This window comes from Scyliorhinus torazame, chromosome 3 (genome assembly GCF_047496885.1).
Source record: "Scyliorhinus torazame isolate Kashiwa2021f chromosome 3, sScyTor2.1, whole genome shotgun sequence".
NCBI classification, from domain to species: domain Eukaryota; kingdom Metazoa; phylum Chordata; class Chondrichthyes; order Carcharhiniformes; family Scyliorhinidae; genus Scyliorhinus; species Scyliorhinus torazame.
This window is the reverse complement of record NC_092709.1, coordinates 229,849,408-229,871,614: the sequence shown is the minus strand read 5'-3', so window position 1 is coordinate 229,871,614 and position 22,207 is coordinate 229,849,408. Positions and strand designations below refer to the sequence as shown.

Genomic DNA, 22,207 nt, shown 5'->3' with positions numbered 1-22,207 from the left:
GGTACAAACATGCATGATCTGCATCTCGGGGTCACACGCCAGCTGCACGTTCAGAGTGGTACCTCTTTTGGTTTGTGAATACCGCTCCTCATGCGTCCCATCGATCACCCCCTGGAGCTGGGACATCCTGACGAAGGCACCAAATCCTGCAACCTGGTGGCTCGGTCCACATTACAGCTGATATATTGTGCAGACTTGGCATATGGGGCGTCCATTATGCCATAGTCTCGGCAATGGCGGTCCGTGCCTGAACACTCCGGTCCCAGAAGGACTACCCAACCCCACTACCCTCCCACCTCCCCAGCCCTGGCAGATGGCCAACCCCCCCTAGCTGGGAGTACGCCTCGACGAGGCCACGTACTCCTAAAGAATAGATGTGTATGATGCGCAGCTGATGGTCTCACACCAGCTGCAGGTTCATCGAGTGGAACTCCTTTTGGTTTGTGAAGAGCGCCCTGTAATCTGCAGGTGCTCGTAGGGCGACATGCCTCAATATTGAAGCACCCTCTTTCCAACTTTATAAATTTTTAAATAAAAAGTCAGCAGCCGGGCCACCACTGTGGTGTTCTTCGTGTTGCTTATTTCAGGATGGTTGACTTAGTGTTCACAAAGACCATAAAATAGCTTGAATTTAAACAAAGTTATAAATTTATTAACACTATTAATTTGGATTCTACACGTACTCCTAAAGAATACACAGTTGATTAATAACATTTAATGACACCTATCTACAACTAATCTTAATACTGATATAAACTATGATCTGCTCTCACTTACACTATTTGTACTTCTGGCTCTCTCCAGCTAACTCCTGCGCACACTCTCTCCACAAGGCTTAGCAACACGGCCTTATATAGTTATACAGCCAGCGGGAGATAGGGGAGCAGATAGGTAGACAGATTTTGGAAAAGAGTAAAAACAACAGGGTTGTGGTGATGGGAGACTTCAACTTCCCCAATATTGACTGGGACTCACTTAGTGCCAGGGGCTTAGACGGGGCAGAGTTTGTAAGGAGCATCCAGGAGGGCTTCTTAAAACAATATGTAAACAGTCCAACTAGGGAAGAGGCGGTACTGGACCTGGTATTGGGGAATGAGCCCGGCCAGGTGGTAGATGTTTCAGTAGGGGAGCATTTCGGTAACAGTGACCACAATTCAGTAAGTTTTAAAGTACTGGTGGACAAGGATAAGAGTGGTCCGAGGATGAATGTGCTAAATTGGGGGAAGGCTAATTATAACAATATTAGGCGGGAACTGAAGAGCATAGATTGGGGGCGGATGTTTGAGGGCAAATCAACATCTGACATGTGGGAGGCTTTCAAGTGTCAGTTGATAGGAATACAGGACAGGCATGTTCCTGTGAGGAAGAAAGACAAATACGGCAATTTTCGGGAACCTTGGATGACGAATGATATTGTAGGCCTCGTCAAAAAGAAAAAGGAGGCATTTGTCAGGGCTAAAAGGCTGGGAACAGACGAAGCCTGTGTGGCATATAAGGAAAGTAGGAAGGAACTTAAGCAGGGAGTCAGGAGGGCTAGAAGGGGTCATGAAAAGTCATTGGCAAATAGGGTTAAGGAAAATCCCAAGGCTTTTTACACTTACATAAAAAGCAAGAGGGTAGCCAGGGAAAGGGTTGGCCCACTGAAGGATAGGCAAGGGAATCTATGTGTGGAGCCAGAGGAAATGGGCGAGGTACTAAATGAATACTTTGCATCAGTATTCACCAAAGAGAAGGAATTGGTAGATGTTGAGTCTGGAGAAGGGGGTGTAGATAGCCTGGGTCACATTGTGATCCAAAAAGATGAGGTGTTGGGTGTCTTAAAAAATATTAAGGTAGATAAGTCCCCAGGGCCGGATGGGATCTACCCCAGAATACTGAAGGAGGCTGGAGAGGAAATTGCTGAGGCCTTGACAGAAATCTTTGGATCCTCGCTGTCTTCAGGGGATGTCCCGGAGGACTGGAGAATAGCCAATGTTGTTCCTCTGTTTAAGAAGGGTGGCAGGGATAATCCCGGGAACTACAGGCCGGTGAGCCTTACTTCAGTGGTAGGGAAATTACTGGAGAGAATTCTTCGAGACAGGATCTACTCCCATTTGGAAGCAAATGGACGTATTAGTGAGAGGCAGCACGGTTTTGTGAAGGGGAGGTCGTGTCTCACTAACTTGATCGAGTTTTTCGAGGAGGTCACTAAGATGATTGATGCAGGTAGGGCAGTAGATGTTGTCTATATGGACTTCAGTAAGGCCTTTGACAAGGTCCCTCATGGTAGACTAGTACAAAAGGTGAAGTCACACGGGATCAGGGGTGAACTGGCAAGGTGGATACAGAACTGGCTAGGCCATAGAAGGCAGAGGGTAGCAATGGAGGGATGCTTTTCTAATTGGAGGGCTGTGACCAGTGGTGTTCCACAGGGATCAGTGCTGGGACCTTTGCTCTTTGTAGTATATATAAATGATTTGGAGGAAAATGTAACTGGTCTGATTAGTAAGTTTGCAGACGACACAAAGGTTGGTGGAATTGCGGATAGCGATGAGGACTGTCTGAGGATACAGCAGGATTTAGATTGTCTGGAGACTTGGGCGGAGAGATGGCAGATGGAGTTTAACCTGGACAAATGTGAGGTAATGCATTTTGGAAGGGCTAATGCAGGTAGGGAATATACAGTGAATGGTAGAACCCTCAAGAGTATTGAAAGTCAAAGAGATCTAGGAGTACAGGTCCACAGATCACTGAAAGGGGCTACACAGGTGGAGAAGGTAGTCAAGAAGGCATACGGCATGCTTGCCTTCATTGGCCGGGGCATTGAGTATAAGAATTGGCAAGTCATGTTGCAGCTGTATAGAACCTTAGTTAGGCCACACTTGGAGTATAGTGTTCAATTCTGGTCGCCACACTACCAGAAGGATGTGGAGGCTTTAGAGAGGGTGCAGAAGAGATTTACCAGAATGTTGCCTGGTATGGAGGGCATAAGCTATGAGGAGCGATTGAATAAACTCGGTTTGTTCTCACTGGAACGAAGGAGGTTGAGGGGCGACCTGATAGAGGTATACAAAATTATGAGGGGCATAGACAGAGTGGATAGTCAGAGGCTTTTCCCCAGGGTAGAGGGGTCAATTACTAGGGGGCATAGGTTTAAGGTGAGAGGGGCAAAGTTTAGAGTAGATGTACGAGGCAAGTTTTTTACGCAGAGGGTAGTGGGTGCCTGGAACTCACTACCGGAGGAGGTAGTGGAGGCAGGGACGATAGGGACATTTAAGGGGCATCTTGACAAATATATGAATAGGATGGGAATAGAAGGATACGGACCCAGGAAGATTGTAGTTTAGTCGGGCAGTATGGTCGGCACGGGCTTGGAGGGCCGAAGGGCCTGTTCCTGTGCTGTACATTTCTTTGTTCTTTGTTTGTTTGTTGTAACTATAGCTCCCTCCAGTGGCTACTCTAGACACGTTATTAACCATTGCAGTTCTTACAGTTATGATAATACCACAACCATTGTGGAGCAGGATCACCACCACAGGACAGCCTGTGGCTGCAGCTGAAGCCAGCAAGCAAGGAAGACCTTAACTCTACCTGGAATGCCAGTTCCCCGGTCTTCGGTTCGGAGGCCACCTCCAAACAATTGGCCTAGCTCCTGATGCCTTGACCGCCAGGCATCCACATACCCCAGTATGAGGACTGATTTAAAATCGATGGCAAGTTATTTACATAGCTTGTGTGGTCCACAGATCGTGCAGAGTATTTATAAATTATTTAGTAAATTACCAAATTTATTATTTGCAATTATTTTATTAGAGGCAAAGTAGTTTTCAGTAGCTTCATCAGAAGAGCAACAGTAGATGTAATACAAATTTGCATCAACAATTATGCTACTTTTCTAGAACTGTACATTTACTTTTTCAGAGATTACAGTAAGTCTATTTTTGACAGCAAGTGGTAGAATACAAGGTTCACAACTGCAGCCAAGTTGCCAACCTCAACCCAGAGGAAAACATTGATATCCTCATCAGAATGGGTACTTTAAGAAAAATAGCTAACTTAAATCAGAATACTTTTGTACGCTGTCCAGCAGCGAAATAGGTCACCATGCCACTTCAAGGCTCAGGAATGGTGCAAAGAAAAAAAGTTGAAACAGCAGACAAAAAAAATTGCAAATTATATTTGATGAAACAAAATAAGGAATGAAGTGTCCAAATAGAGTACAAATTGAGACAATTAATGAAGATACATGTAGCATTTGAACAATGTAACAATACAACAAAATGAAGTATATTCAGTGATCAAGACTAACTACAGTAGATGACAGCCCTTTAGGCAATTGGCTCAAAAGGCATTTAACAAATTAGATCAAACTGTTGAAAATGTAAAAACTTATACAATAAATGCGTTCAACTGGCTAAAACCTAAAAAATGAAAGTCTGTGCAATTACCAAATAGTAGTTAACTTCCATAAAACTCTTACTTATATTGAAACATAATTTTGACTCAGTGCGCGGGACGCTCAGCTCAACTGAGGTCAAACCTTTATGGTCTGCTCAGTACAATGTTCTTTATTATTTACAAGGAGGGAAATGAGAGATATTGCGCCATCTTTCTCACGGCTGTTCACTTACATGTGCATATACTTTCTATGGGATTTCCAGTGGACCTTACTGTTATTGGGGCCAAAAAACACAGCACCATGGACCTGTGAAAAGAATTGGAGATTTTAAAATCTCCTCAGCTAATCAGATTTAAGAATTGGTAATGAGAAGCATAGAGACTGATCCAGAAACTCTTAATTAGAATAATGAATTCTAGGGCGGCACGTGGCACAGTGGTTAGCACAGGGACTGCAACGCTGAGGACCCGGGTTCGAATCCCGGCCCTGGGTCACTGTCCGTGTGGAGTTTGCACAGTCTCCCCATGTCTGCGTGAGTTTCACCCCACAACCCAAATATGTGCAGGTTAGGTGGATTGGCCATGCTAAAACTGTCCCTTAATTGGAAAGAAAATTGGAAAAAAATTCAAAAAAGACAATATTTTAAAATCCTCAATCGTTAGCAATAATTAAAATAGAAAGGAATGGTTCAGTGCCAGAGATTGTTAAAAGGGTACGTACACTGAAATAGACATGTCCCAACTATTTCTGGCAATTTTAGTTCTCAACCCAAGGCACGTGCAGCAACGTCATGCCATTCAATGTATTTGAATGAGAAGCCAGGCAGCAAACTGCCATTTTAGGAAACCTTTGCAGGGGTATTGCATCTCACAGCAACTTCCAGTGTTCCGAATTTAACTGAGCGTGTGGTCATCAGAAGTTGCTGTCTGATTTTGATGTAAATAATGGTGAAGGCATTACAATATTTCCTTAGTATCCCTATATCAAGATAGACAAGACAGAACAACATAGTGACCTAGTGGCACAGCAACAATGGAGCATTAATGTACTGTATGTAGGTCTTTTCATTTTGTAATTTCAATACAAATTCCCAATATCAGCCAAACTATCAAGATTGAGTGGCTTTTCAAAGGAGAGAAGAAAAGAGTAGGATAATAATTTTCAAAGTCTTGCACCCATATTATAGCTCATTTTAGGTCTCTTCTCCACTTCCTCTCTGTCCTCTGCCTCCCTTGCGATTCCAATGAAGCTCAGTGCAAGCTTGAAGAACAAACAATCTATCAATTAGGTTATTTACAGCTTTCTAGAATCAACATGGAGTTTGGAGCATAACCTCTGTCCCCATTTTGTCACATGACAGCTGTTGGTGACAATTCTGCAATTTTAGGGAATCCCTATTCCCCATTACACTTTGTTTCTTTAGTTGTCCCATTACCATAACTTTCACCTTGCACCATTATTCCTTTCTGTCATTTGAACTTTCTTGACTTCCACTATATTAAAGACCTTGGGCTGGATTCTCTGATATTGAAGCTAAGCCCCCATGCCAGCGTGGGAACGTTTTACACCCATTTTGCTGGGGGCTAGCATGGCGGCAGCGTCGTGCACCCGGCTCTAGCTGCCAATACGACCCGGAGAATTGACAGGACCGTGGCCGCGCATGCGCACGTCAGTGGCCTGCAGCAGTTGTGTTGTGCGATATGGCGGAGGCCGCTCGCAGACCCGGCCCCGTTCGGCCAGCTCGCATGCCCCGGACCCCCCCCCCCCCCCCCCGGCAGTGCCCCCAGCCCCGAATACTGTCCCCTCCTGCCCGCGGATCGGCCCTCCCCTGACTGTGGGGGTGCTGGACTGAGTCCGCCGCCGCCACGCCGAGTTCCCGACAGATGAGACCACACGCGACCGACAGTGGGCCTCAGGCAATGCCCTGAGATCATCGATACATGGCGCGGCGTACTCCTAGAGTATGCCGCTTTGGAGGGGCGGAGTATTGCAGAAGCAGCGCCGCCCCCAATTTGGTTGTAAACTTGGATTCTCCAGCCATTCGGATTTTGGCATCGCCAACTGGAGAATCTAGCTCCTTCCCTTTTGTTCTTGGTTTTTCTTCCCCCACTTTGTATCTCTGTACCTCCTTAAAAAACCCTAATAAACTCGTTGTTCTGATGAAAGGTTATTGTCCTAATGCATTAATTTGTCTTTCTCCCCACAGTTGCTGAAGATTAACCAGTGTCCTTTTTGTTGAAATGACAAGCCAACATTTTCATGTAAATTGTTCTGGTGCCAGGAAACAAATTGCCAGGTTCTCAAATTCAATTTCACAGCTTGCCATTGTGGGATTTGAATTTATAACGTTGAGGTTCCGAATCTGGTCCCAGAAACAACTGTAACCTCAAAAGGGACATCTGTCATTTCCAACTCGGATTAAATCAGCATAACGATTAATACTGAAAATAGGGCCCATAATGTGCCAACAGGGCCTACAGCTAAATGCATAATACTCTTAAAATTACATTTCTGTTTTGTCAAAGTTGGCCATTAACACTTAAATGGTTATTGATAAAAATCAAAACTTTTTATATACAATATCGAATGAACAAACATACAATATGAATAATTTCTCCCAAATTTCTGACTCAGCTATTTATACTCGTTAAGTAACACGGTTCAGAGAATTCTGCTAAAATGTCTGCATATTATACAAAGTAACAAAGGTTTTTAGCATTGAGGATCTCCAAAACCACAGATACAGAATCGGAAACAGAGGGCAGTAACTAAGAATGTCTCACAGTAGCAGCAGCTTGCCATAGCTATAATGTTTTACATCCGGAAACTCCGTGTTCTATGAAATGGCTGGAATGATTTCTTCATTGTGAAAAACATGAGCTGTGATTTGAGCTTTGACTTCTCAGGGAAGAGCACTGCCTCACTCTCAGCTGTTGGAAACCGATTATTGTAAACATCAGGACAGGATTTCTGAAACTGAAAGAGTGGGGAATGTTTTACAATAATAACCAGGTTGTACTAAACCAATATTACAATGCTTTACACATTAAATTAAAAATCATTTGTATTCAGAACACACAAGAAATTTGTAGTTCTCCTCCATTAGAAACACGGGACAATAAATTGCCTTAGCGTTACCCTCCAAATCCCATGACTATAAGGTATAGTTCTTACAAAAGAAGAACCAGTAGCATTCCAATGAGTGAGAGCACTACTGAGTTCATGGGTGTTGTGAAATTTCTCAACTTCCTATTCTGGGTATGACAGCGAACAGATACACAGTTATCATCTAGGGTTTGGTGTTTACACCAATTGGATTACAAATAGAGAGACAATGGTCTTTGATGTTCTTCACGTACAGCTGCAGAGACCAGTTTAATAGGGTATGATTTGTGTCTTTGTTGTCATGATGGTGGTGACTTTGCATTCACATTTTGTAGATTATGCTGCTCACTTTTGGGCAACTCCTCGTACCTGCTGTCCACCCAGCAAGCGCTCAAACTCATGCTGGACTTGAGTGTATCTTCGGTGGGAAACAACAAGCACTAAACAAGGTCTCCTTGGGCCTGAAACAACTCCAAGACAATACAACTGGGGGCGTGGCATCAGGGTGACCTCTGGGACCGGGGCAGTGTCAAGACACATACCGCCATTGCCACAGCCTGCAAGGCAACCATCTTGCTCCGCACCCCATTGACTGCCCACCGTGGCGTTTGATTGCGCAGAGTGACACCAGCCGTACCCACACCCCACCAACATCCCACCCACAACAGGACGCCACCCACCAACAGGGCATCACGCGGCCTACACAAGGGCAACACCCAAGGTAACGCATAAAGGAGGGCACCTGATGTGGGCTGCAGAGCATACAGCTGGCATGGGTAGCGCCAGCCTACAGTACCCCTGCCAGCAGGAGTGGGTGCCGGGACCAGAGGCCCCCACGGTGCCCCCACAGGCACTGATGGGGCCAGAGGTGCGGAGGGTAGAGTGCTAGGAAGAACGGCTGAAGAAAGGAGATGCAGAGCAGACCAGGGCCACTGTATAGCCCATTGGACCTGGTTGGGCACGGGGGTATGCACCATGCTAATATGTTTGCCTTTCACACCCTGCAGAAAATGGACTTCATAATCCAACCAGGAATGTGGCCTTCATCCTGGCCGCTACAGCCCAGGGGATGCACTGAGGCTGTACAAGCAGAAGCTGCTCACAGGAGCCAGGTGGTGAGGATGGAGAGCCTGCTGCCCAATAGGCCAAGGAAGTGGGAAAGAGGGGCCGCATCAGGCCCCGTGCATACCGGCAGCGATGGTCATTCGAGGACCTGCCGAAGACACCGGCTGAGCAGCGTGACAGTGCGACATATCTGCCGAATCATGGCACACCTGGAACCGTGGGGGTATGGGGGAAGCCACCTGCTCCTGGTGGCCGTCAAGGTGACAGGCACCCTCAACACTTATGCCACGGGGTCCTTCCAGGTACCGAGTGCGGACCTGTCTGAAACCTCACAGACCTCTGTGCACAGGTATATCCGCACTATAACGGAGGCCCTATACGCCTGTTTGGCACAATATATCAAATTCAATGTGGATCGAGCCCACCAGGGTGCCCGGAGAGCAGGGTTCGCCGCATTCGCCGGGATGCCCAGGTACAGGGAGTGATCAACAAATGCATGCTTCCCCACGAGCTAATGGTGGCCGGGTCTTCACAAGCCGAAAGGGGTTCCACCCAATGAACATATAGCTGGTGTGTGACCATGAGCTGCACATCATGCACGTCTGTGCCCTAAGTAAAAAGTATTGTTCTGTATACAATCCGTACATAAAAAACATAGGACATATAAATACACAATGTAAATACATACATCGGGTGAAGCATACGGAGTGTAGTACTATACAGTAGAGAAGATGCCTGGAGAGATCTGTTCAGTCCATAAGAGGGTCATTAAGGAGTCTGATAACAGCGGGGAAGAAGCTGTTTTTGAATTTGTTAGTGCATGTTCTCAGACTTTTGTATCTCCTACCTGATGGGAGAGGCTAGAAGAGAGAATAACCCAGGTGGGAGAGGTCTTTAATTATGTTGCCTGCTTTCCCAAGGTGTATACATGAATGGATGGGAGGCTGGTTCACGTGATGGACTGGGCTGTGTTCATGACTCTGTAGTTTCTTACAGTCTTGGGCCGAGCAGTTGCCATACCAGCCTGTGATGCAGCCAGATAGGATGCTTTCTATGGTGCATCTATAAAAATTGGTAAGAGTCAATGTTGACGTGCCGAATTTCCTTAGTTTCTTGAGGAAGTATAGGTGCTGTTGTGCTTTTTTGGTCGTAGCGTTGACGTGGATGGACCAGGACAGATTGTTGGGGATGTGTACACCTAGGAATTTGAAGTTGTCGACCATCTCCACCTCAGCACCATTGATGCAGGCAGAGGCATGCATGACACTTTACTTCCGGAAGCCAATGACCAGCTCTTTAGTTTTGCGGACATTGAGCGAGAGATTGTTGTCGTTGCACCATGCTACTAGGTTCTCGACTTCCGGTTGCGGCGATGCGGAGTTAAGCCGCACATTTCAGCAGCTCCCGCTATAACGGACATTTGGGCTCTCCAGAGGAGCCCCAATGGAAATCTTTTGATTTAATCCCGTGTGGGAAGGTGAAGTAAGGTCCCCCCCCCTTAAGTTGTATGGCGGAAATTGGCGGTGGAGTGTTGGAGAAAGAGGCTTTGGAGCAGCGGCAGAGATCGAGCAGCACGGGGGCCGGACCAGCAGGAGTTCCTTAAGCGCTGTGTGGAGGAGCTTAAAAAGGAGGTGCTGGCGCCAATGCTGTTGGCGATCAAGGGGCTGAAGGAGACCCAGAAGGCCCAGGCGGTGGAGCTTCGTGAGGTGAGGGATAAAACGAATGAGAACGAGGACGAGATCCTGGGCCTGGCGGTAAAAATGGAGGCGCATGAGGCGGTGCACAGGAGGTGGGCCGAGAGACTCGAGGTCCTGGAGAACAGGTCGAGGAGGAAGAATCTCCGGATTCTGGGTGTCCCCGAAGGAGTGGAGGGAGCTGTTGCCGGGGCGTATAAGAGTACTATGCTCCAGTCGCTGATGGGTGCGGAGGCCTCTCCGAGCCCCCTGGAGCTGGAAGGGGCTCACCGGGTCCTGGCGAGGAGACCCAAGGCTGATGAGCCGCCAAGGGCGATAGTGGCAAGGTTCCATCGCTTCGCGCACAAAGAAAGTGTGCTGAGATGGGCCAAGAAGGTGCGGAGCAGTTGATGGGAGAATGCGGTGATCTGAGTGTACCAGGATTGGAGCGCGGAGGTGGCAAGGAAGAGAGCTGGCTTCAACCGGGCCAAGGCGGTGCTGCACAAAAAAAGAGTCAGGTTCGGCATGCTGCAGCCTGCGGGACTGTGGGTCATTTATCAGGACCGACACCATTATTTTGAAACGCCAGAAGAGGCTCGGACCTTTATCCAAACGGAAAAATTGGACTCGAACTGAGGGGCTGTGGTTGTGGGGGGGGGGGGGGGGGGGTGTTGGTTGTATACTGGGTTGTAAATATGGGTAAAGAATATTCCAGGGGTGGTGGATGGGGATGTGGGTAGAGTTCTGGTTAAAATTCTTTTTTTTTCTTCCTTCTCTGTAGACGAGATGGTGGGGAATGTGGGCATCGGTGCTGGAGGGAGGTGAGACTCGGGGATGGAGGAACTGGGAAAATGGCCGCAACAGGAACTGCGCCACAGGGGGCGGGGCTGGCTCAGGAAAGCGCGGGCTTTTTCCCGCGCTGGGGGGGGGGGAGAAGAGGAGGAAGGTAAGGAGGAAGAGACTCCCACACGGGGAGATCGACGGGAAGGCGGGGGAGCCGGGGTCAGCAGAAGTCAGCTGACTCACGGAAGTAATATGGGGGGAGCACGAGTGCTAGATGCGGATCTAGCGGGAAGGGGGGAGAGGGGGGGATATTAGGGTTGCTGCTGCACTGTTCGAGGGGGAACTGAACATGGAAGAGATGGTCGGGGCGGAGGTTCCCCGTCTGGGGAACTGGAGAGTGCGGGAGGCGCAGGCATGGGACTGGCCTAAGATAGGAGATGGCTAGTCGTGGGGGGGGGGGGGGGGGGGGTAGCCCCCCAATCCGGCTGATCACGTGGAATGTGAGAGGCCTAAATGGGCCGGTTAAGATGGCCCGAGAATTCGCGCACCTAAAGGGACTGAAGGCAGACGTGGCCATGCTTCAGGAGACACATCTGAAGGTGGCAGATCAGGTCAGGTTAAGGAAAGGATGGGTAGGACAGGTGTTCCATTTGGGGCTGGATGCGAAGAATAGAGGGGTGGAAATATTGGTGGGGAAGCGGGTGTCGTTTGAGGCCAAGAACATAGTAGCGGACAATGGAGGCCGATATGTGATGGTGAGTGGTAGGTTGCAGGGGACGGAGGTGGTACAGGCGAATGTATATGCCCCGAACTGGGACAATGCTGGATTCATGAAACGGATGTTGGGCCGTATTCCAGACTTGGAGGTAGGGAGCTTGATAATGGGTGGGGATTTTAACACGATGCTGGACCCAGCATTAGATCGTTCCAGGTCGAGGACGGGGAAGAGGCCGGCTGCGGCCAAGGTGCTTAGGGGATTTATGGATCAGATGGGGGGAGTAGATCCGTGGAGATTTGCCAGGCCTTTGGCCAGAGAATTTTCTTTTTTCTCCCACGTGCATAAGGCCTACTCCCAGATAGATTTTTTTGTTCTGGGCAGGGCATTGATCCCGAAATTGGAGGGAACGGAGTATTCGGCCATAGCCATTTCAGACCATGCTCCGCATTGGGTGGAGCTAGAGCTGGGGGAGGATAGGGACCAACGCCCGTTGTGGCGGTTGGATGTGGGACTGCTGGCAGACGAGGAAGTGTGGGGGAGGGTGCGGGGGTGCATCGAAAGGTATCTGGAGGCCAACGACAACGGGGAGGTGCAGGTGGGAGTAGCATGGGAGGCGCTGAAGGCGGTGGTCAGGGGAGAGTTAATCTCCATCAGGGCTCATAGGGGGAAGAGAGTGGGCAGGGAAAGGGAGAGGTTAGTGGGGGAGATTTTACGGGTGGACAGGAGATATGCAGAGGCTCCTGATGAGGGACTACTCAGGGAGAGACGAAGTCTCCAGACGGAGTTCGACCTGTTCAACACAGGGAAGGCAGAGGCACAGTGGAGGAAGGCACAGGGGGCGATATATGAATATGGTGAGAAGGCGAGTCGGATGCTGGCACATCAGCTCCGTAAGAGGATGGCAGTAAGGGAAATAGGTGGAATCAAGGATGACAGGGGAACTACGGTGCGGAGTGCGGTGAAAGTGAATGAGGCATTCAAGGCCTGTATAGGTCCCAGCCCCAAGGGGGAAAAGAGGGGCTACGACGATTCTTAGACCAATTGAGGTTCCCGAGGGTGGAGGAGCAGGAGGTGGCTGGTTTGGGGGCGCCGATTGGGGTGGAGGAGCAGGTTAAAGGACTGGGGAGCAGGCAGGCAGGGAAGGCCCCAGGGCCAGATGGGTTCCCGGTGGAATTTTATAGGAAGTTTGTAGACCTGTTAGCCCCGTTGCTGGTAAGGACCTTCAATGAAGCAAGGGAGGGGGGGGGGGACCCTGCCCCCGACAATGTCGGAGGCGACGATCTCTTTGATCTTGAAGCAGGATAAGGACCTATTGCAATGTGGGTCGTATAGACCGATCTCGCTCCTTAACGTAGATGCTAAGTTGCTGGCAAAAATGTTGGCTACGAGGATTGAGGACTGTGTCCCGGGGGTGCTTCACGAGGACCAGACCGGATTCGTAAAGGGTAGGCAGCTAAACACCAATGTGCGAAGGCTCCTAAATGTGATTATGATGCCATCGGTGGAGGGAGAGGCGGAGATAGTGGCAGCCATGGACGCGGAGAAGGCCTTTGACCGAGTAGAGTGGGAGTATCTCTGGGAAGTGTTGAGGAGGTTTGGGTTCGGGGGAGGGTTTATTAGTTGGGTCAAGCTCCTGTATAGAGCCCCGGTGGCGGATGTGGTCACGAACCGGCGGAGGTCGGAGCATTTCCGGCTGTATCGAGGGACGAGGCAGGGGTGCCTCCTGTCCCCTCTGCTGTTTGCATTGGCAATTGAACCTTTGGCCATGGCGTTAAGGGAGTCGGGGAAATGGAAGGGGGTGGTCCGAGGGGGAGAGGAACATCGAGTGTCGCTGTACGCCTGTTGCTGTATGTGGCGGATCCAGTGGAGGGGATGGTTGAGGTCATGCAGATCTTAAGGGAGTTTGGAGATTTTTTGGGCTATAAGCTCAACGTGGGAAAGAGTGAGCTCTTTGTGGTGCATCCGGGGGATCAGGGAAGAGGGATAGACGACCTACCGTTGAGGAGGGCGGAAAGGAGCTTTCGATACGTGGGGATTCAGGTAGCCAGGAGCTGGGGTGCACTGCACAAACTTAATTTGACGCGGCTGGTGGAACAGATGGAGGAGGATTTTAAAAGGTGGGACATGTTGCCACTCTCGCTGGCGGGCAGGGTACAGTCAATTGAAATGGTGGTCCTCCCAAGGTTTCTTGTTGTGTTCCAGTGCCTTCCAATTGTGATCACCAAGGCCTTTTTTAAGAGGGTAGGCAGGAGCATTATGAGTTTTGTGTGGGCAAGCAAGACCCCGAGGGTAAGGAGAGGGTTCCTGGAGCGTAGCAGGGATAGAGGAGGGTTGGCGTTGCCGAATTTGGGTGGCTACTACTGGGAAGCCAATGTGGCGATGATCCGTAAGTGGGTGATGGAGGGAGAGGGGGGGAGCGTGGAAGAGGTTGGAGATGGCGTCCTGCAAAGGAACGAGCCTGGGAGCGCTGGTGACGGCACCGCTGCCGCTCTCGCTGACAAGGTACACCACGAGCCCGGTGGTGGCGGCAACGCTAAAGATCTGGGGGCAGTGGAGACGACACAGGGGAGCGCTGGGAGCCTCGGTGTGGTCCCCGATTAGGGATAACCATCGGTTTGTCCCAGGAAGGATTTGTTCCAGAGCTGGCATCGGGCAAGGATTAGAAGAATGGGGGACCTGTTCATCGATGGGACGTTTGCGAGCTTAGGGGCGCTGGAGGAGAAGTTTGGACTACCCCCGGGAAATGCCTTCAGGTACATGCAAGTGCGGGCGTTTGTGAGGCGGCAGGTGAGGGAATTCCCGCTGCTCCCGGCACAGAGGATTCAAGACAGGGTGATTGCGGGGGTATGGGTCGGAGAGGGTAAGGTGTCGGCGATATACCAGGAGATGAAAGAAGAGGAGGAGGCTTTGGTAGAGGAGCTGAAAGGTAAATGGGAAGAGGAGCTGGGGAGGAGATTGATGAGGGGCTGTGGGCTGATGCCCTAAGCAGGGTTAATTCCTCTTCCTCGTGTGCCAGGCTTAGCCTGATACAGTTTAAGGTAGTGCACAGAGCGCATATGACGGGGGCGAGGCTGAGTAGGTTCTTTGGAGTGGAAGACAGATGTGGGAGGTGCTCAGGAAGTCCGGCGAACCACGTCCATATGTTTTGGTCATGCCGGCACTGGAGGGGAGTTGCGGGAATAGTATCTAAGGTGGTGAAAGTCCGGGTCAAGCCAAGCTGGGGGCAAGCACTATTTGGAGTAGTGGACGAGCCGGAAGAGCAGGAGGCGAAAGAGGCCGGCATTCTGGCCTTTGCGTCCCTAGTAGCCCGGCGAAGGATCTTGTTAATGTGGAAAGAGGCGAAGCCCCCCAGCGTGGAGGCCTGGATAAATGATATGGCAGGGTTTATTAAGTTGGAGAGGATAAAGTTTGCCTTGAGAGAGTCTGCGCAGGGGTTCTACAGGCGGTGGCAACCGCTCCTAGGCTATCTCACGGAGCGTTAGATGAAGGTCGGACAGCAGCAACAGCAACCTGGGGGCGGGGGGGGGGGGGGGAGGCATCTTTTTTCTGTGGGGCATTTGAGCGAGAAAACACATGAACGATCCGGAAAACTGACACGTACGGGAGGAATCCAATGTACAAAGTTCTGTATCATATTGATTCGCCATGTTCATGTCTGGCTATGCGAGCATTCTTCCTTTGCTGTTATAGGGGGGGGGGGGGGGGGGTTTGTTTGTATGGTTAAAATTATTTTAAAAAAACTTTTAATAAACATTTTTTTTTAAAAATGCTACTAGGTTCTCTGTCTCCTTTCTGTACTCTGACTCATCGTTGTTTGAGATGCGGCACACTACGGTTGTGTCATCAGCAAACTTGTAGATGGAGTTGGAGACGAATTTTGCTACAGTCGTGTGTGTATAGGGTGTGTAGTAGGGGGTTAAGTATGCAGTCTTGTGGGGCCCCGATATTGAGGACTAAAGTTGAGGAAGTATTGTTGTTTAAGGTTCCTGACACCTTCGAGGCACACCCCCGGCTGAGGGGTTGGTTCATGGGCGACAGGGGTTATCCGATGCGGTCGTGGCTCATGACACCAATCCAGAGGCCACAGACCGACATGGAGACCGCTGGAACCATGCCCATGCCATGACCAGGGGCATGATCAAGCGGTGATTCGGCATCCTGAGATGTGGTTCGGGTGCCTGGACCGCTCTGGAGGGCCCCTCTAGTATAGCACCAGGGGTCTCCCACATCAGGGTGGCCTGCTGCATCCTACATGACATTGTGCAGCAGAGAAGTGACGTGCTGGAGAAGGAGGATGAACGCCAAGCCTTGTCGTTAAGGAGCAAGCACTGGTGCCGCGTGGAACATGATCAATTCCAATGAAAAACTATGTCCGATTCGCCGGGGTCGGGATTGCCACCACCTTCTCCATCTGAAGGGGAGGGGGCTCTGGCAGGGGCCACCTCACTAGCAACGCAGGCTGGCTTGTGAATGGGAGTGAGCTGGGGGGAGGGGCCGCTGCCGTTGGAACCTGTACGAGGGTTCATAGAATTTACAGTGCAGAAGGTGGCCATTCGGCCCATCGAGTCTGCACCGGCCCTTGGAAAGAGCACCCTACCTAAGCCCACACCTCCGCCCTATCCCCGTAACCCCACCTAAGCTTTGTTTTTGGACACTAAGGACAATTTAGCATGGCTAATCCACCTAACCTGCACATCTTTGGGCTGTGGGAGGAAACCGGAGCACCCGGAGGAAACCCACGCAGACACAGGGAGAACGTGCAGACTCCGCATAATGGTGGGTGGGCCAGTGAAGCAAGCGAGTCTTCTCACATTTGCAGAGCTTGAGAGCGGATGTGGTGCTGCTGCAGGAGACCCATCTGAGGGTGGAGGACCAGGTGAGGCTTTAGAAGGGTTAGATGAATCAGGAGTTCCACTCGGGCTTTGACAGCAGGGCCGGGGGATAGTGATACTGGTGGGTGAGTGTGAGGCTTCAGATGGAGAAGGTGGTGGCTGACCAGGAGGGCAGGTACTTTATAGTAACGGGGTTTTTGGAGGGGAGGCTGGTGGCGCTGTTTAGTATGTACTCTGAATTGGGACAATGTGGGATTCATGAAGAGGATGGTGACTGCAATGCCGAATTTGGATACGCATTACTTAATTCTGAGGGGAGTACTTGAATACATTGCCGAATCTGAAGGTAGATAGGTCTGAGCCACGCACGCTGACCCCCTCGATTGGGGAGGAGAGAGGGGTGGTGGGGTGCCAAGGTATGGCTGAGTTTATGAAGATGGGGGGAGTGGATCTCTAGAGGTTTTATAGGAGGATGTTGGAGGAGGATAGGGTGTCATTGAAGGGGGTCAAGGCCAAGTGGGAGGAGGAGTTGGGAATAGCGTGTGGGGGGTTTGGGTGTGGGGTGAGCTGCTGCGAACGATGAACGCCTCAACCTCATGTGTGAGGCTGGAGCTGGTAGTGGGCTGTGCATTGGGCATAACTGATGAGTCGGGGATGAGCCAGTTGTTTGAGGGGGTGGAGGACATATGTGAACGGTGTGGGACGGGTCCAGCCCATCATGTACATATGTTCTGGTCCTGCCTGAAGTTGGAAAGATTTTGGAGGTCATTTTTTAGCGCCATGTCGGCAATCTTGCATGTGAATTTGGAGCAGAGTGTCCTGGGGGCCATATGTGGGGTGTCGGGCTTGCCGGAGCTGCAGACAGGAGCGGGAGCAGATGTTTTAGCCTTCACCTCACTGATTGCTCGTCGCTGGGTCCTGTTGGGGTGGAGGTCAGCTTCTCCACCCTGTGCCTCTGTGTGGCTGGGGGATTTGATAGAGCTCCTGTATTTGGAGACGGTCAAGTTTGTTTTGAGAGGGCAGCACCATGGCAAATGGTTAGCACTGCTGTCTCACGGTGCTGAGGGCCCAGGAACGATCCCAGTCCCGGGTCACTCTCCGTGTGTTAGCGTGGGTCTCGCCCCGCAACCCAAAAGATGTGCCGTGTAGGCGGATTGGCCACACTAAATTGCCCTTTAATTGAGAAAAATAAAGAAAAGTTTGTTTTGACGGGCGTGAGTGAGGGGTTTCACAAGAGATGGGGTTTGTTTGTACTTTAATGAGTTGGGATTCGTTTGTATTTTAAAGAGTTGGTCACGGTCAGCCGCTTGGGGGTAGGGGTGTGTCTTTGCTTTTCTGTTTGGTTGGGTTGTATGTTTAAAATGTTAAAAATCGATAAAAAATATATTTTTAAAAATGCTTAACCTGCTTTAATTTCTTCTTCTTCTCTTTAACAGACATGCTTTTATTCATTATTATTTCTTCCAGCAGGGCTGCAACTGGAGCTTGAGAATGTCTCTGTTCTTTAAACTCTTCAGTACCAATCTGATGACGAGAAGTGAAGGAAGCCAGTGTAGCATCAGCATCAGCACCTGCATATTTTATCTGGAAAAAACAACTAAGTTTGAGAATCTTGTTTGATGAATGTTTAATCTTTGACGCTGTAAGCACAAGTTTCCAAGATAATTAAAAGTTTCTGCAGGAGGTCAGTTTTCAGATTGTTTTCCAATAGTATTATTCCTTTCAAATTAAATTACTGCTGCTTCACACTTAATCTTGAAACAAAGACTGTTTAAAGTACCTGAACTCTTCGGAGGTGGGCTAAATGTTCCTCCACTGCACTTTGCAGATGGTCAGGAGCTCTCAAAATATCTTGGTAATGGTCCATCATGAAACTGACAAGTCTAGTAGCTAGCAATTCATCAAGGTCAACTTCATCCTCTGAACACAGGATACAGCGAGAGAAGGTTTGAATCATCTTCAAATCCAAAAGAAAATGAGATTTTAAAGTACAGGTTAGAGATCGAAAACCCAATTCCCTAGATTGTAATCTGATAGGTTGAAAGTTCTTTCAGAGAAAATTTGTGGAGCAGTGGGTTTCAATATATCTGTCATCAGATACTGGAAAGGCTTTTTTTAATATAAATTTAGAGTATCCAATTCTTTTTTCCAATTAAGGGTCAATTTAGCGTAGCCAATCAACCTACCCTGCACATCAAGGGTTGTGGGGGCCGAGACCCACACAGACATGGGGAGAACGTGTAAACTCCACACGGATAGTGACCCAGGGGGTGAGTCAAAACCCAATCCTCGGCGCCGTGAAAGGTCTTACTAGGACTAAGTAAAGAAGGGGTAAGTCTGGCACGGCCAACTACTGCCTCTTCAGCATACTAAACAAAGATAAAATAATAAAACCTATTCAAAAAGAGTTGGCTAGTGGAGCACACAGATCAATAAGAAACAGCCAGCGTGGATTCAAACGGTGAAGATTTCTAGTTGGCTAACTTCTTGGCTTATTTGTAACACCCTCAAAAGTAATAGATTAAAGCAAAGGTTAAAATAAAAAATGGAATTCTGTTTGTAGCCATAAGTCTCTTAGAATCATAGAATCCCTGGAGTGTAGTAGGAGGCCATTCAGCTCATAGAGTCTGCACTGACCCTTCGAATGAACACTCTAACCCATGCCCACTCTCCCCTATCCCAGTAACCCCATACCCTAACTTGCACATCCTTGGACAAAGAAGAAATTTATCATGGCCAACATTCCTAACCTGCACATCTTTGGACTTTGGGAGGAAACCAGATAACCTGGAGGAAATCCACACAGGCACAGGAACAGTGTGCAAACTCCACAGAGTTATCCAAGGGCAGAATTGAACCCTGGTCTCTGACACCGTGAGGCAGCAGTGTCAACCACTGTGCCACCATGCTTTTGTCTATAAGAGTGGAATCACAGAATTACCCTGACAGATAGTTTCCAGGTAAGAGTTGTAGGGTGAGATTTTGCCAAAGCAGTTGAGGTACCGTCATTGGGGTCATTTTCAGAGGATTAGCATGATCAGGTGGGATGCAAAATTCTCTCATGCCATTGTCAGAGGGAGGGGCAATTAAGTGCAGGTAGGCAGAGAAGGTGGCCATTAAGGTCCAGTAACCTATCCACCTTAAAGTTTGCTCATTTTTCCAAAACCAAATTTCATTTCTACAATTATCTCTAATCATTCCCTAATTCCCACGGTGCTTCACAGGAAGGTCAAACAAAATTTGACACTGAACCATGTTAGGAACTGTTTGTACAGGTAGCCAAAAGCTTTGTCAAAGAGGGAGATTTGAAGGAGTATCTTTAGAGGATGGAGGAGAGGTTCAGGAAAGGGAAGTCCAGACCTTAGATCCTAGGTAGCTGAAGGCAAAGGAGCCAAATGAAGTAGCAATAAGAATGTATGTGCACTGGTGCATTCTCTCTAGACTACATTTAGTAGTACAGATCATGAATATTGCTGAAAAAGAGAAACTCTGTCGAAGATTTCGTCTTGCACTGATTGGGACAGATTCCCAAGAATTCCAATTGAGAAGGGAACAATTTATACTGCATGAGAAGAGAGTACTGATTGGTTGGCAAACATACTCTGAGCCTTCTGGGAGGTAAGTTTTTACTTTAAAAACACTTACCTTTGCAGGAGCAGGCCTTTGGATTTCAGCGGGAGCGGTGCGCAAGGGCCTTCTGGGAGGTAAGTTTTTACTTTAAAAACCCTTACCTTTGCAGGAGCAGGCCTTTGGATTTCGGCGGGAGCGGTGCGCAAGGGCCTTCTGGGAGGTGAGTAGTGACTTTAAAAACCCTTACCTGGTCCCGTTTCTGTTCTTCTTTTCTGTTTTTTTTTTAATATAAGGCGGGAACCGGAAGTTCGACCCGCGGGCATCTGGGAAGGCCCCCCCCCAACCAATAAATTCTGGTGGAGAGGAAACCCGAGACACTACACATGTAGTGTCTCCCACCCACCCTCCTCCTCTAACCTAATAATAAGACCCATTGGTGTGAGGTAAGTGCCATATTATTATAATATTTTTTTTTAAAAAAAATTTATTTATTAACCAGATCTTGGTCGGAGGTTAGAGGGATGGCAGGGAAGGTAGTGCAATGTTCCTCCTGCAGGATGTTTGAGGTGAGGGATGCCGTTAGTGTCCCTGCTGATTTTACCTGCTGGAAGTGCAGCCATCTCCAGCTCCTCCAAGACCGAGTTAGGGAACTGGAGCTGGAGTTGGATGAACTTCGGATCATTCGGGAGGCAGAGGGGGTCATAGATAGCAGCTTCAGGGAATTAGTTACACCAAAGATTGGAGATAGATGGGTAACAGTAAGAGGGACTGGGAAGAAACAGTCAGTGCAGGGATCCCCTGCGGTCGTTCCCCTGAGTAACAAGTAGACCGCTTTGGATACTTGTGGGGGGAACGACTTACCAGGGGTAATCCATGGGGTACGGGCCTCTGGCACAGAGTCTGTCCCTGTTGCTCAGAAGGGAAGGGGGGAGAGGAGCAGAGCATTAGTAATTGGGGACTCAATAGTCAGGGGCACAGATAGGAGATTTTGTGGGAGCGAGAGAGACCCACGTTTGGTATGTTGCCTCCCAGGTGCAAGGGTACGTGATGTCTCGGATCGTGTTTTCCGGGTCCTTAAGGGGGAGGGGGAGCAGCCCCAAGTCGTGGTCCACAGTGGCACTAACGACATAGGTAGGAAAGGGGACAAGGATGTCAGGCAGGCTTTCAGGGAGCTAGGATGGAAGCTCAGAACGAGAACAAACAGAGTTGTTATCTCTGGGTTGTTGCCCGTGCCACGTGATAATGAGATGAGGAATAGGGAGAGAGAGCAATTAAACACGTGGCTACAGGGATGGTGCAGGCGGGAGGGATTCAGATTTCTGGATAACTGGGGCTCTTTCTGGGGAAGGTGGGACCTGTTCAGACAGGATGGTCTACATCTGAACCTGAGGGGCACAAATATCCTGGCGGGGGGGGGGGGGGGGGGGGGGGGGGGGAGATTTGTTGGTGCTCTTTGGGGGGGTTTAAACTAATGCAGCAGGGGCATGGGAACCTGGATTGTAGTTTTAGGGTAAGGGAGAATGAGAGTATAGAGGTCAGGAACACAGATTTGACTTCGCAGGAGGGGGCCAGGGTTCAGATAGGTGGTTTGAAGTGTGTCTACTTCAATGCCAGGAGTATACGAAATAAGGTAGGGGAACTGGCAGCATGGGTTGGTACCTGGGACTTCGATGTTGTGGCCATTTCGGAGACATGGATAGAGCAGGGACAGGAATGGTTGTTGCAGGTTCCGGGGTTTAGGTGTTTTAGTAAGCTCAGAGAAGGAGACAAAAGAGGGGGAGGTGTGGCGCTGCTAGTCAAAAACAGTATTACGGTGGCGGAGAGGATGCTAGATGGGGACTCTTCTTCCGAGGTAGTATGGGCTGAGGTTAGAACAGGAAAGGAGAGGTCACCCTGTTGGGAGTTTTCTATAGGCCTCCAAATAGTTCTAGGGATGTAGAGGAAAGGATGGCGAAGATGATTCTGGATAAGAGCGAAAGTAACAGGGTAGTTATTATGGGAGACTTTAACTTTCCAAATATTGACTGGAAAAGATATAGTTCGAGTACATTAGATGGGTCGTTTTTTTGTACAGTGTGTGCAG

The 22,207-nt window shown here is 49.2% G+C and overlaps 1 protein-coding gene across 2 annotated transcripts in view; it reads right to left on the bottom strand.

Moving 5' to 3' along the window:
* Nucleotides 1-6,170: 6,170 nt before the first annotated feature.
* LOC140408983 (DEP domain-containing protein 1B-like) overlaps nucleotides 6,171-22,207 on the bottom strand; it is a 108,353-nt gene continuing 92,316 nt past the window's right edge. For both annotated transcript variants that reach the window (XM_072496982.1, XM_072496983.1), the window contains exons 9-11: nucleotides 18,335-18,511; nucleotides 17,959-18,138; nucleotides 6,171-7,354 (exon numbers count right to left, since the gene is read on the bottom strand). In XM_072496982.1, coding sequence (XP_072353083.1) covers nucleotides 7,193-7,354; nucleotides 17,959-18,138; nucleotides 18,335-18,511 — 519 coding nt within the window. In that variant the 3' untranslated portion in view covers nucleotides 6,171-7,192. The remainder of the gene's footprint in view (nucleotides 7,355-17,958; nucleotides 18,139-18,334; nucleotides 18,512-22,207) is intronic.